The 13,054-nt window shown below is 36.6% G+C and overlaps 2 protein-coding genes across 2 annotated transcripts; one reads left to right on the top strand and one right to left on the bottom strand.

The window, feature by feature from the left end:
• The first annotated feature begins 1,882 nt into the window (after positions 1 to 1,882).
• Positions 1,883 to 4,053, top strand: LOC106390042 (proteasome subunit beta type-6). The gene is made up of 8 exons (XM_013830420.3): positions 1,883 to 2,143; positions 2,424 to 2,500; positions 2,589 to 2,644; positions 2,719 to 2,791; positions 3,223 to 3,334; positions 3,451 to 3,524; positions 3,618 to 3,692; positions 3,784 to 4,053. Exons 1-8 carry the CDS (start codon positions 2,041 to 2,043, stop codon positions 3,913 to 3,915), a joined length of 702 nt encoding a protein of 233 aa, XP_013685874.1. The 5' UTR covers positions 1,883 to 2,040; the 3' UTR covers positions 3,916 to 4,053.
• A 6,330-nt stretch (positions 4,054 to 10,383) lies between these two features.
• LOC106387237 (auxin-responsive protein SAUR72) lies at positions 10,384 to 11,221 on the bottom strand. Its single transcript, XM_013827054.3, has one exon. The coding sequence runs from the start codon at positions 11,104 to 11,106 to the stop codon at positions 10,558 to 10,560; it is 549 nt and encodes a 182-aa protein (XP_013682508.1). The 5' UTR covers positions 11,107 to 11,221; the 3' UTR covers positions 10,384 to 10,557.
• Between the last annotated feature and the right edge of the window lie 1,833 nt (positions 11,222 to 13,054).

Genomic DNA, 13,054 nt, shown 5'->3' with positions numbered 1-13,054 from the left:
GCAATGAGAAACACCAAAGAAAGAAAATCTAATCTTATGGGGATAATCGGGTTGGGAATAATAATGTTGATGACCAAAATAGACACTGTAACAAGAAATATAGCTATTATATTATTAAGAAGACAATGCACCTCCTTTTAACAACTATGTGAACAAAATCACCTTTCATCTTTGAGAAGAATGATCTCACTAGGAAGTAAATTTCCATTTATAGTTTTATTCGGAAAACATGTCTAATTATATTAGATTTGAGTTTATTTTTTACCTTTTCAGTTTTTAGTGTTACGACATGCGTGAAGAAATTGGATATTGTATATTAATAGGCTAAAAAAAATTACACAAACTATAATATAGTAATTGTATCCTTTAACAAAATAAAGTAACATGTTTTTCTATTCCATTGTTCAAAATAACTCTAGGCATACGTTAGAAACAATGAGATCAACTTTAGAAACAAAGTTTTAATTCCATCATCATTCAATTTGATGAATACAGACAATTGAGCTAAACCTTTTATTAAAAAAAAGGAAGAAGACAATTGAGCTATATCAGTAGAGTAAAAACCACATTGTCAAAAACTTTTCCTTTATAAAGATGATATTTGTAAATAAGTTTTTTAAAAAGAATGTAACTGAGAGATGTATAATTTATATTACATGTGTGAAGAAAATATGATTGAAGAGTTATATTTAGTTTGGTTCAGTGTATTGACTGGAAATTTTAGTTTTTATCATACTGTTTGTAATCGCTAGATTAACATAATCACCAAATTAATACAACAAATATTTCTTAAAGTTATCTTATATAATTAAAAGTAGTATAAAATATATAGTATAAAAATTGTCTTAAACACATTGGTTTACAACAAAGAGAAGTTCATCAAATTAATAAAGAAAAATTCATTAAGTCAATATATAACAAAGCAACACTTTAAGTCTTTAAACTATCCACTGCTACAAAAGCTACAATTTTCTGCCACCCGAAAAACATTAGCCACTGCTATTTGTACAAGTAAATCAATAAATTAGTATTTCATTTGAAACATGTTTATTCAATATCTATATCAATATTGTAATTTTAAAACGCAACAACTATTATGTAGATTTATGTGTCTCGCAATTAAAGTAAATTATCACTCTTCTACGATAACAATTCATATGTTATCTCTAACATATAAACTTCCTAATGTCATGCATAAAAAAAAAATTCAACTTGCATCAGTCAGTCGCATCCCACTATTTGAATATGTACCCATCAATACCAATAGCAAAAAAACATAAGAATCTCCATTCTAAATTATACAACAAATCAGCAAAAAAATTTACAAATTTAAATAACAAAAATGTCAAATAATCCGCGCGTATCGCGGACATACCACTAGTTTAACAAAATAGTGGTATATGTAGTGGGAAAGAAGAATCTAGAAGAAACCTTTTAAGTAGAAAAAATGACTAGGATAGCACTAAAAAAGTTTTTGTCACAAATATAGCATATAAGAATAAAAATGACCAAAATAGCACTTAATGTTTTATCAAAAGAGATAAATATACACTTATACCCTAATGGTAAATTAATTTAGATATTAGGGTTTAGAGTTAAGGGGTGGGGTTTAGAATTTAAGGTTTAGGGTTTAGAGTTTAGGTTTTAAGGTTTAGAGTTTGGGAGTGGGGGTTCTGGGGATAAGATTTCAAATTTTGAAAAATAAAAAAGTTTAAATTTTTCAAAAGATAAAATGCTATTTTGGTCATTTTAGTTTTTGAGAGTTATTTTTGTAAATTTAGAAATGTGCTATTTCGGAGATTTGGCAAGTATTGTGCTCGTAATTATGAGGCTCGCAAGGACAATCAGGTATTGGGCTTTTAAGGCAATCTCCTCTATTTCGGCCCAATATACTGAAGAACAAGAAAAAAGAGAGAGAGAGAGGAGAGAACCCGACTTGGGGATTAAGTCAGTTCTTCTTCTTCTAATCAGTAGCCATCACCGCGTAACTCTCAGCTCAGAGATTCTTTTCTTCGCATACAAGTTTCGAATCCTACCGCGATGGATCTCAATCTCGATGCGCCGCACTCTATGGGAACGACCATCGTCGGCGTCACTTACAACGGAGGCGTCGTCCTCGGAGCCGACTCACGTACCAGCACCGGTCAGATTTCTCTTCTTTTGCTTCGTTAGGTCTGTCCTTAAGCTCATGTTAGAGATCCGTTCTGCTTCATCGCCTCCGTATATCTTTGGATCATCTGGGAAAAAGTTTTGTTTCTAGGGTTTAATTTAGCTTCTTGATATGTTAAATTGGAATCGTATTTCTCGATAAAGTTGGTGTCTTTGGCTTTGTCTAATGCGTTCAATTTAGGAGCTGTTTTTGATTGTTCTGTTTGTTTGGGAGAAAAGCTGATGGAATTGGGATCTGTTATTTACTCTCGCAGGCATGTACGTAGCGAATCGAGCTTCAGATAAGATCACACAACTCACTGACAATGTCTACGTCTGCCGTTCTGGATCGGTAATCTCTCCTTTGTGTCTCTTAGTGTTTTACTCTGCGTCTGCGTTTTGCTGATTAACGCGAAGCTCTTTCTTGTTCCTTTTTGTAGGCTGCTGATTCTCAGGTTGTTTCTGACTACGTCCGTTACTTCCTTCACCAGCATACGTGAGTGTTTAACTCTTTCCCATGGTTCGAGCAAGCTTCATGACTTAATATATTTGTTTCTTTACGGTTTGCAGAATTCAGCTGGGACAGCCTGCGACTGTAAAGGTTTCTGCCAACCTCATTAGGATGCTCGCTTACAATAACAAGGTACTAGTTTTGCATTAAAGCTTGCATTTTGTTTGGTTGTTTCACAAGAAGCTTGTAGAGAAAACATGCTGTACAGAGCCACTGATACCTTTTGTTTGGAAGTGTGACCTTGAGAAACAACGTTTTTGTTGATATACGACTTAAGCTTGAAATTTGGGGGAAATAGAGATTGATAGCTAGCTTGCTAGTGTACATGAATCTCCTCTTGTTCAGTGTTGTTGTAATAACTGTTCTATTGTCTGAAAAATGATTATCTCTTAATGGAAGTGTTGAAAGTTCCTGTTCTTAATGCTACTGTGTATCATGTGCTCAACAAGAATGTATTCTGTTATAATAATATCCTAAGATCTCAGATTTCTATGTTGTCTAGCAGAGATGCATCTCCAGTGCGTTATTGTATGACTTAAGCATTGTATGTATTTGTTGGGCAGAACATGCTGCAAACTGGCCTCATAGTTGGTGGCTGGGATAAGTATGAAGGCGGGAAGATCTACGGGATTCCACTTGGTGGAACTGTTGTGGAGCAACCGTTTGCTATTGGAGGTACAAAGTACAAACCATTTGTGTGTTTGACATAGCTGTATTCGATTTAGCTCTCTTTGTTATATGATACATATCTTTCCTGCTACTAAATAGTTGAGTTGTGTGTGTTTGTGTAGGCTCTGGCTCGAGTTACCTTTACGGGTTCTTTGATCAGGCCTGGAAAGAAAACATGACCAAAGAAGAAGCTGAGGTATGGTGGTTCAGATCATTTATCTCTGTTTATGCAAAAATCGCACAAACCCACATTTGTTGTAACTAATCCTTGCTATATTGTATTTTGCAGCAACTTGTTGTGAAGGCGGTTTCACTAGCCATCGCCCGTGATGGAGCCAGTGGAGGAGTCGTACGAACTGTCATTGTAAGATATCGCTCTCTGATGCTAATACTAATATATAACCTCTCTAATGGAACTCAGTGAACAAAACTGCTTTTGATGTTTTTTTTAACAGATAAACTCAGAGGGAGTGACCAGAAACTTCTACCCTGGGGATAAGTTGCAGCTTTGGCATGAGGAGTTGGAGCCTCAGAACTCCTTGTTAGACATCCTCAACGCTGCTGGTCCTGAACCAATGGCCATGTGATGCAACAAACAATGGTCATTCTCTCTCTCTGTGAAACAAACGTTTTAGATGTTTCTTTACATTTACCGATGTCTTTAAACTCTATTTGACGTTTTTCTGGATTGACCCGAAATGTTAAATGGATATCATGTTTGTTTATGGTTATGGTTTTAATTCCCTGTCCTGAAATTGAATAAGTAGAAACGTTGCCATCGTTCTTGTTATCACAATTCACAACCAGGAAGTACATTGTCAATAAACAAAAACTTTAGTTAATAAGTCGCACAACCTTCTACTTATGCATGGCCGAACAATGGACAAACAGGTCATTACTAGCATTGCCTGATAAGATATTCATCTTCTCCGTACCTTATCAGGCAATGTGATAACTCTTGTGAAACTACTTGATCGACTGGCTTGCATGATCATGTAATCTGAAGAACTCTTAATGATTTGTAGTCCCATTTCTTTCTTTTACAAAGGGCTTCTTACAAAAGATTCTTTCCTCCCTTTTATACCCGGAGGATTACAAAAGGATAGAATCTTCCTACTGCTTATATAGACACTTGGTTTTGTTTTGAGATAGATCATCTCTTGTAGTCCACGAAAACAAAATCAACTTCTTGTGCATACTTTTTGGTTCAGCTTGCTTCGGTTCCGTCGATTAATGATCGACTTTCCTTTGTTTCTCTAGTTGTATCTGAGCTAGTTGTATCTTAGCTCATAACATCTTATACCCGATCTTTTTAAAGCAGTAAACTATATGAGTCATGGACGTACAGTCATATACCGATTTTTAAATTTCCAAGGCATATGGTTAATTCATGCTATATTTCTTGCTGGATCTTGCTGTCTTATATGGAACTTGACATTCCTCTAGTTGCTCATATCATATGTATCCTGGAGATCAGGTTCATGAGATCACTACACATGTATTATTGGGTGGTTGCTTAAGATGATGGTAAGTCTCAGGGTTCATATGTCATGTGACCTTTCCGTTTTATCAGATCTCGGCTGCTTAACCTTTGACTTTGACCACCCCCTTAAACCATGTGTGTGTGGAAGAGAGAAATAGAGAGAGCATATCATATGTCTCTCTCTCTCTCGATTGATTTTGGGAGGATACCAAGATCATTCCTTTTTAATTTTGCCGTACTAATTGCATGTGATTTATCAATAATGACGTGTACCTGATTTAGAGAAAATGTTGCATGTTGTTACGTACAAGCTTCTTTTGGAGGGAAGGAGGATAATATCAAAATATCTCTTATTGATTAAAATGCTCATTTACATGTATATATAGTCAGCTATACAATTGATATTAAACCAACTAATCTAACCAAACCATTAAACCAATATACATAAACCAATAGGCCCCCTCAAGATGAGCTTCCAAAGATATTGTGAAGACTCATCTTGGACATAAGATGATAAAATTGTTGAGGGAACAAAGGTTTGGTCATAATGTCAGCCACTTGATCTGCTGTGCGCATATGGAGACTCTTGAGGACCTTCCTATCAAGCCATTGTCAAACAAAGTGACAATCATTCTCTATATGTTTGGTTCGCTCATGAAAAACCGGATTTGTGGCTATGTAAATCGCTGCTGTGCTGTCTGAGAAGAGAATAGGAGTCTGAGTTCGAGGAACCTTCAGATCATTCATCAGCTTGATGAGCCAAATCATCTCCTTAGAAGCACTATTCAAAGCCCGGTACTCTGCTTCAGCTGAAGAGCTAGAGACTGTATCATGTTTCTTAGAGCGCCAAGAGATCAAGGAGTCACCAAGAAACATTGAAAGACCTGTAGTAGACCGTCTGCTGTCTCGACAAGTTGACCAATCAGCATCAGCAAATCCTTTTAAAGACAAGTCAGGAGATGCAGAGTAAAAGAGTCCTTCTCCCACAATGCCTTTTATGTATTGTAAGACGGGATAAGCAGTCTTAGAGATGAATTGTTGTTGGTGCAGAAGAGAACTGACACAATTTGTTAACGGCAAATGTGATGTCAGGACGTGTGATGGTCAAGTACATCAACCTACCAACAAGACTTCGGTACCACTCAGGCTCATCAATCAGATCTCCATCCTTCAAAGCGAGATGCAAGTTTGGTACCATAGGCATAGAAGTAGGTTTTCATCCCAACATGCCAGTAGAAGTCAACATCTCCAAAGCATATTTGCGTGGACATAAAGAGATGCCTTGACTTGTACGGGAAATTTCCAAACCCAAAAAATATTTAAGGACACCAAGATCTCGAAGTTTGAATTGTTGTGAAAGATCATGTATTAACTGCCTGGAGTGTGAAGCACTTGACCCAGCTACAATGATGTCATCAACATAAACCAACACAGCAAGGAAGTGACCATCATCAAATGATTTCAAGAAGAGTGTATGATCACTTGTGCCTGTTGTGAACCCCAAACGTGATAATGCAGTAGAGAATTTAAGAAACCATTAGCGGGAAGCTTGTTTTAAACCATAAATAGATTTCTTCAAGCGAAAGACATCAGTTTACCCAATGTGATACCTTTCTTCTCTGCATATCCATCTGGTATCTTCATATAAATTTCTTCATCCAAGTCCCCATTCAAAAACGAATTCGAGATATCAAGTTGATGAAGAAACCAATTCCTTGATGCTGCAACTTTCAATAAGCAACGAACTGTCGTTAGCTTAGCCACAGATGAGAAAGTTTCAGTATAATCCAAACCTTCCTTTTGAGTAAAACCTTTAGCAACCACACGAACTTTATGTCTCTCAAGAGTGCCATCTGCATTATACATCAAAGAATACAACACCTTACATCCAACTGCTTTCTTCCCAGCCGGTAAGGTAGCCAACTCCCACGTTCCTGTTGATTCCATTGCTCCGAATTCTTTATCATCCGCCTCACACCATTCTTTAGAGTCCTTTGCCTCAGAATAAGATTGAGGAATTGGGATTTTGGTGATGCTATTGACAAAAGATAAGTAGGAAGGAGACAATTTTGAATATGAAAGGAAAGATGAAATGGTATAAGTGATGTTTGAATCAAGATTGTAACAATGATAATCCTGCAAGTGAGCAAGTTGTTTGCGTGGGCGAGAAGAAATTTGTGATGGAAGATTAGAAGATGGAGAAATTTGTGATGGAACTGGTGATTGATCAGTACCTGAGGACAAAGGAGAAGATGGTGTGAAGAGTTTCAAGCTGTCATCTGATGGTTGAGTAGAGGCAAGCAGAAAGATATCTTCATGAAAGATGACATTTCTCGAAACTGAAATCTTGTGTGTCTCCAGATCCAAGAGCTTGTAACCTTTGACGCCAGAAGGATAACCCAAGAGAACACAAGCCTTTGATCTCAGTTGAAACTTGTTTCTACCCTTTGGTGAAGTTGAACCATAACACAAGCAACCAAATGTTCTCATCTGATCATAAGCAGGAACCTTACCAGTTAGTATCTCAAATGGAGTTTTGTTACCAATCACAGGAGATGGAGTTCGATTGATGACAAACACTGCAGTTAAGATACTGTCCCCGATACACAAGAGGCAGTTGAGACTGAAACATGAAGGCTCTTGCAACGTTTAATAGGTGCTGGTGCTTACGTTCCACTACAAAATTCTGTTCTGGTGTCTCAGGACAAGAGTGATACGAGATGATGCCCTTTTCTTGAAAGAAAGAAGAGAATTTTAACTCAGGTGTGTTGTCTGATCTGACTGCCTTAATTCTCACGTTATACTGATTTTCAATTTGAGCAATAAACGCTGGAAACACCTTAATAACCTCATCCTTTGTTCTCATTAAATAACCCAAGTAGCACGAGAATGATCATCCACAATAGTCAAAAAAATACTTGTATCTATCCACTGTCTCAACCGAAAAAGGTCCCCAAACATCAATATGCAAAAGCTCAAAGTTTGAATTACATATGTTGTTTGGAGAAGGAAATGAAAGCTTCTTCTGCTTTGCCAAGTGACAAATATGGCAGTAGGAGTTTCCTTTATTCTTCTGCTTCATAGTTCCTAGATTATCAGCAATCAAGTCAAGCCTCGAGTAAGAATCATCACCCATTCTGTTGTGCCATGTACCAATGTCCACCACTGCATTCACTCTCACAGAAGCTTCTTTGATATCCAGCACATACAGATTCCCAACTCTTCTACCCTGTCCAGTCATCGAGCCCTTGGTACGATCCTGTATTTCACAAGTAGAGGGATCAAATATAACTCTGAAGCCAAGATCAGTCGTTAACGAGCTTATGCTGATGAGATTCAAGCGAAACTCTGGGATAAACAGAAAATTCCGAAGTAGAATGTGTTCATTTATTTGAATGTTACCAACGCCACTGATCTTGATCGTAGAGCCATTAGGGAGATTCACAGAACTAGTAATGTTCATATCCAATGATACAAAAAGCTCTTTATCATCGGAAACATGATGAGTAGCACCAGAGTCAAGAACCCATGTACCATTATTCATAATGTTCTGTGATACAGTAAGAATACCGATGAAGCAAAATGTAGATTGGGAGAAGTTGATACCAGGAATCTCATTAGTATTCTGAGAAGTAGATGCTTCACCCTGAGTTGAGACGTGTGTGTTCGGAAGTTGAGAGCTGAACAAAGCGATGAACTACTGAATCTGGTCTTTAGAGAGATTACCAATTAAGTTGTCAAGAGATGGAGACTTCACTTCAGGTTAGTAGAGGTAGGAACCGCAAGAGTAACAGAAGGTGATTTCTGAAACTTCTCAGGTGTTTTGCCTCTTGGAGTATAACTTGGAGGAAAGCCATGCTTCTTGTAACATCTCTCCGCAATGTGACCAACTTTGTTGCAGAACGAGCAAATAGGTTTACCTTTGTGAGCTCCCGTTTGAATATAGCACACACTCGAAGGTAAAACTGAAGTCTCGGACACCTGAAAAGCAGCAGGTGAAATGGCAGTCGCAAAACTCTTCTAACTGTCATCTTGATCAAGGATGTTATAAACTTCAGTGAGAGAAGGCAGAGTCTTCTTCATTATTATCTGACGGCGAATCACAACATATGATTCATTGAGTCCTGCCAAAAACTTCACAATCTTAGCACGCTCAGCTTTTAGATGGAGCCGAGTTGCTTTCCCACACGTACAAGGATCATCAGCTTCTTCACAACTTGCCAAACTGCTCCACAGAGTCTTTAGCTTGGTGAAGTAATCAGAGAGGGAAAGAGAGCCCTGACGCAGATCATGTATCTCCTGCGTGAGGTTGTAAGTTCATGGCAAGTTCGTCATATGAAATCTACTGTGAAGATCACGCCAAACATCAGTAGCATCATTCAAGCACAAGATACTACGATAGATCTGAGTTGATACCGAGTTAAGAATCCAGGACTTAACAAGTCTGTTACAATGAGACCAAACGCGAAAGTTTAGATCGGATTCAAGAGGACGTGATATATCGATCCATCTTCAAAACCGATTTTATTCTTTGCATCCAAAGCATTCTTCATCGCAGCTTCCCAATCATCAAAGTTAGATCCATCAAGTTTGATAGAGATCAGAAGCAAACCAGGATGATCGGAAGTATGCATGAAGAACGGAGGGTGGATCGAATCAGCATGTTCAACACCAACAAGAGCTCGCGACGCCTGAGGATCCGGACCAGAGATCGCCGGAGAAGCGATCGGAGCTGCGCTGAGTTGAAATACGGTTCGATCGACGCGGAATCTTCTTCACTGACACCATCGGAGCTTGATTATAGACGGAATACGAGCTCGAGCAAGCAAAATCACAAGATAATCGAGCTCAATGTTAGCTCTGATACCATGTTACGTACAAGCTTCCTTGGGAGAGAAGAAGGAGGATAATATCTAAATATCTCTTATTGATTAAAATGCCCATTTACATGTATATATAGTCAGCTATACAATTGATATTAAACCAACTAATCTAACCAAACCACTAAACCGATATACATAAACCAATACATGTGATGCTGTGAGCCTGTGACTATGTTATTATGCTCACTAATGAAGATACTTATTATAGCATTAGTTTGGATTGTAAAAGCTTAGGTTATACTACCGTACCTTTCTTAGTCTAAATAGAACCAGAGTCTCCACTTGATAATAAAAAACTACAATGCCAAAGGTACTCTGATCATCTTCAGACTAATATAATTGATGTTAGTTATCCTATTAGTTTATATTAAGCCTCTGATTACTTGGCATAACTGCAACATCAATACACATAGAACAGTGGATGCATAGATAGAAACATATATATTGAATAACCCTGGGACTAAAACTGCCATATGAATAGCATAGTGGTCGAGTGTAACTTAAGCGGATGTAGAACTTGTTGGATACCCTAGTTATACGCTTTAGCCTCTAAGACCATGCTTACCATAGCTCCAACACTTCTTACACTACCCATGTGATACATTCTCTCATGTTCATTTGTACTGTGTTATCCTAATAGGATAACTAACAGAGATCTTTTATGATATATCACAAATAATAGAGATCTTTTCATGTTTTAAATCTTTTCAGTGACGCGCTTGCAAATTCCATTATTCAAAAATCTCACATTCTTTTTCTCTTTGAAGTTGCTTAGTACACAAGTATCCCCAAAGTGCAAAAGTGGGAACATGGGGGAAGAGGAATAATAATGGTTCAAATCAAAACACACACAAAAAAAAAAACTATCTACACATTGGACTGAGAGGTTGATGAGATGGAGTCTTAGGGCAATCCGAAGGATTACGATAACTTATCACTTCCTCAGTCGTCGTCGCATTGAACCTGCACTCCTGTGTGGGCAGGTACGGATCAGTCTTGTTGTCCTCCATTATCATCAAAATGCTCTCGAACACAGCAACTTCACAAGGAATCTTCAGCACACCAGCTTGTTGAAACCCAAACTCTTCTTCTGCCTCAGGCAACAGCGCCTGGAAAGCTTGGTGGCTAAGGTACTCCGTTGGTATCTTGTATCTCTTCTCCTCCTTCCCCACCGAGACAGCTAGGTAACCTTTAGGAACAGCTGTTACATCTGGGAAGGAGAGTGTTCTCTTCAGAAACTTGATGCTCTTACTTCCACTTCCACTTCCAGTTTTGTTGATGTTGCTGATGTCTTCCTCGTTGTTAATCTTGTTGTCGTTAGCTTGTTTTGATGCCTGAGCGACTTTTCGCCATTTCTTGAGGATTTGTTGAAGCTTTACGATTTCTCTGATTTTGTTTTTCTTGGCTTCCATGGCAGAAACAGAAAAAGGAGTGAATATGTTCTCTGTGTTTGATAATCTTTGTGTTTTGTAAACATGGAGACATTGTGGATTGTGGAGGTTAGGGAGAAATATATAGGCATGGGCATTCGGGGTCCCAATCGGGTTTCGGTTTTATCCATTCGGGTTTTGGTTTTTCGGGTTTATCAAAATCAACCCCATTCGGGTTATATAAAATTTCGGTTCGGGACCGGTTCGGGTTCTATCGGGTTCGGATCGGGGTTAGTAAATCTTCAAAAAACCGGTATAACCCATTGTACTTTCGGGTTCGGGTCCCAATCGGTTCTTCGGTTTAAAAATACCTGATTTGAACCTATTTTGTAACTAAAACATAAATGAAATCAGTTCTTCGGATTTAAAATACATGATTTGTACATATTTTAATAGCCAAAACATAACTAAAATCGATTCAAAAATAAGAAAAAACATCAAACGTGATCATTCAAAATCAAGCGAAAGATAAACATAGTTAGTGATAGAAAAAAAACCACATAAATGAAATCATAAAACAAAAACTAAGTTCTCATGAAATGAAAAACATTATTCAATGAAAACAAAACCAAAATCTAAAAACTTCAGGCTTCAACCGCCACATTCCACCATCAACCTTCGTGTAACAGATAATTATTTTAGAAGTTCAATAATATCTTAAAGTATTTTGGATACATATTAAGAATTAAGATCATATTTGGTAGAAGTTCTTTTTGTGATTTTAAATGTTTCGGGTTCTATCGGATATCCATTTAGGTCCGGGTTCGGTTCGGATAATACCCATAACCCAAAATACCAAAAGACAGGATCCATTCGGTATTTATGTCGGATTCGGATCGGTTCGGATTCATTTTTATCGGATCGGGTTCGGTTCAGATTTTCGGGTTCAGTTTATTTGCCCAGCCCTAGAAATATATAGAGGTGTTGATGTACATTTGGAAATTTTGTTTTAATTTTTAAACAGATTAGTTTTCAAATTATATGTTTAAAATATTTGACTAATCATATGCTTTTGATTATCTTAATACTACAACTTGGAAAGTAAACATTATGATATTGATAACACCAGAAAATGAAAGATGAAAAAGATATAAATCGAAATTTACTCGTTCTAGCATTTTTTTTTCTTACACAAAATTGGTGTAAAATTAAATACTGAACCATGATACAATATTTTCTCCAATAACTTAAGGAAAAAAACAATATTTTTGCCAGCAACACAATAAATCATAGCAAACGTGCATGTGTTTAAAAAAAACGTGCATTTTCCATTGATATACAGAGACATCATAAATGATGTCGAACTTAGGTTTGAATATATGTGTAAAACATGGTTTTCTTAACAGCTTTATATAATCAGTATTAACTACTTCATCCGTTTCAAGATAAGTGTCACTTTGATATTTTTCACGGAAATTAAAAAATTTGTATAATTGACTAGTATATCCTTATTTAATCTATGATTAATTAAATACGAATGCTTTAAATAAAAAAGTATTGGTTATTCAAAAAGGTAAAAATTAGACTTAATGTAGAAAATTACATTAAAATTGTAGAATAACACTTATTTTGAAACAAAATTTTAAAAAAAAAACTTAAAATGACTATGGATTTTTTGGGTGAAGTATTAACTATTAACTATGGACTTCAACTCTAGTAACTTAAATTATTAGTTCGTTTTTCAAATGTTTTGAGGTGTGTCACACAAACAATAATGAAGTTAGGTTTTCTAATATACTCGCTACAACAGTTTATTATTTTATTAGTTTGAATTAGAGTTTTGTAGATATTTTATAACCAACGTTACATTACAAAAAAAAACCAGTGAATTGAATCACTTAAGTTGTATCGAAAAAATAAGTGATACTATTTTACATTACTTATTCTAAAATTCTCAAATGAAACAAATATCCATAATTTAAATCAGTTA

Source organism: Brassica napus, chromosome C3, assembly GCF_020379485.1.
Source record: "Brassica napus cultivar Da-Ae chromosome C3, Da-Ae, whole genome shotgun sequence".
Lineage (NCBI taxonomy): Eukaryota > Viridiplantae > Streptophyta > Magnoliopsida > Brassicales > Brassicaceae > Brassica > Brassica napus.
Note: the sequence above shows the minus strand (reverse complement) of the source record. Positions and strands in the feature narration are given on the sequence as shown.

Excerpts from the sequence above, each read along its gene's own strand:
- LOC106390042 (XM_013830420.3), top strand. The coding sequence starts at position 2,041 with ATGGATCTCAATCTCGATGCGCCGCACTCTATGGGAACGACCATCGTC. Across the intron at positions 2,144-2,423 it reads CGACTCACGTACCAGCACCG|GCATGTACGTAGCGAATCGA; the intron begins GTCAGATTTCTC and ends TTACTCTCGCAG. Across the intron at positions 2,645-2,718 it reads TACTTCCTTCACCAGCATAC|AATTCAGCTGGGACAGCCTG; the intron begins GTGAGTGTTTAA and ends TACGGTTTGCAG.
- LOC106387237 (XM_013827054.3), bottom strand. The coding sequence starts at position 11,106 with ATGGAAGCCAAGAAAAACAAAATCAGAGAAATCGTAAAGCTTCAACAA.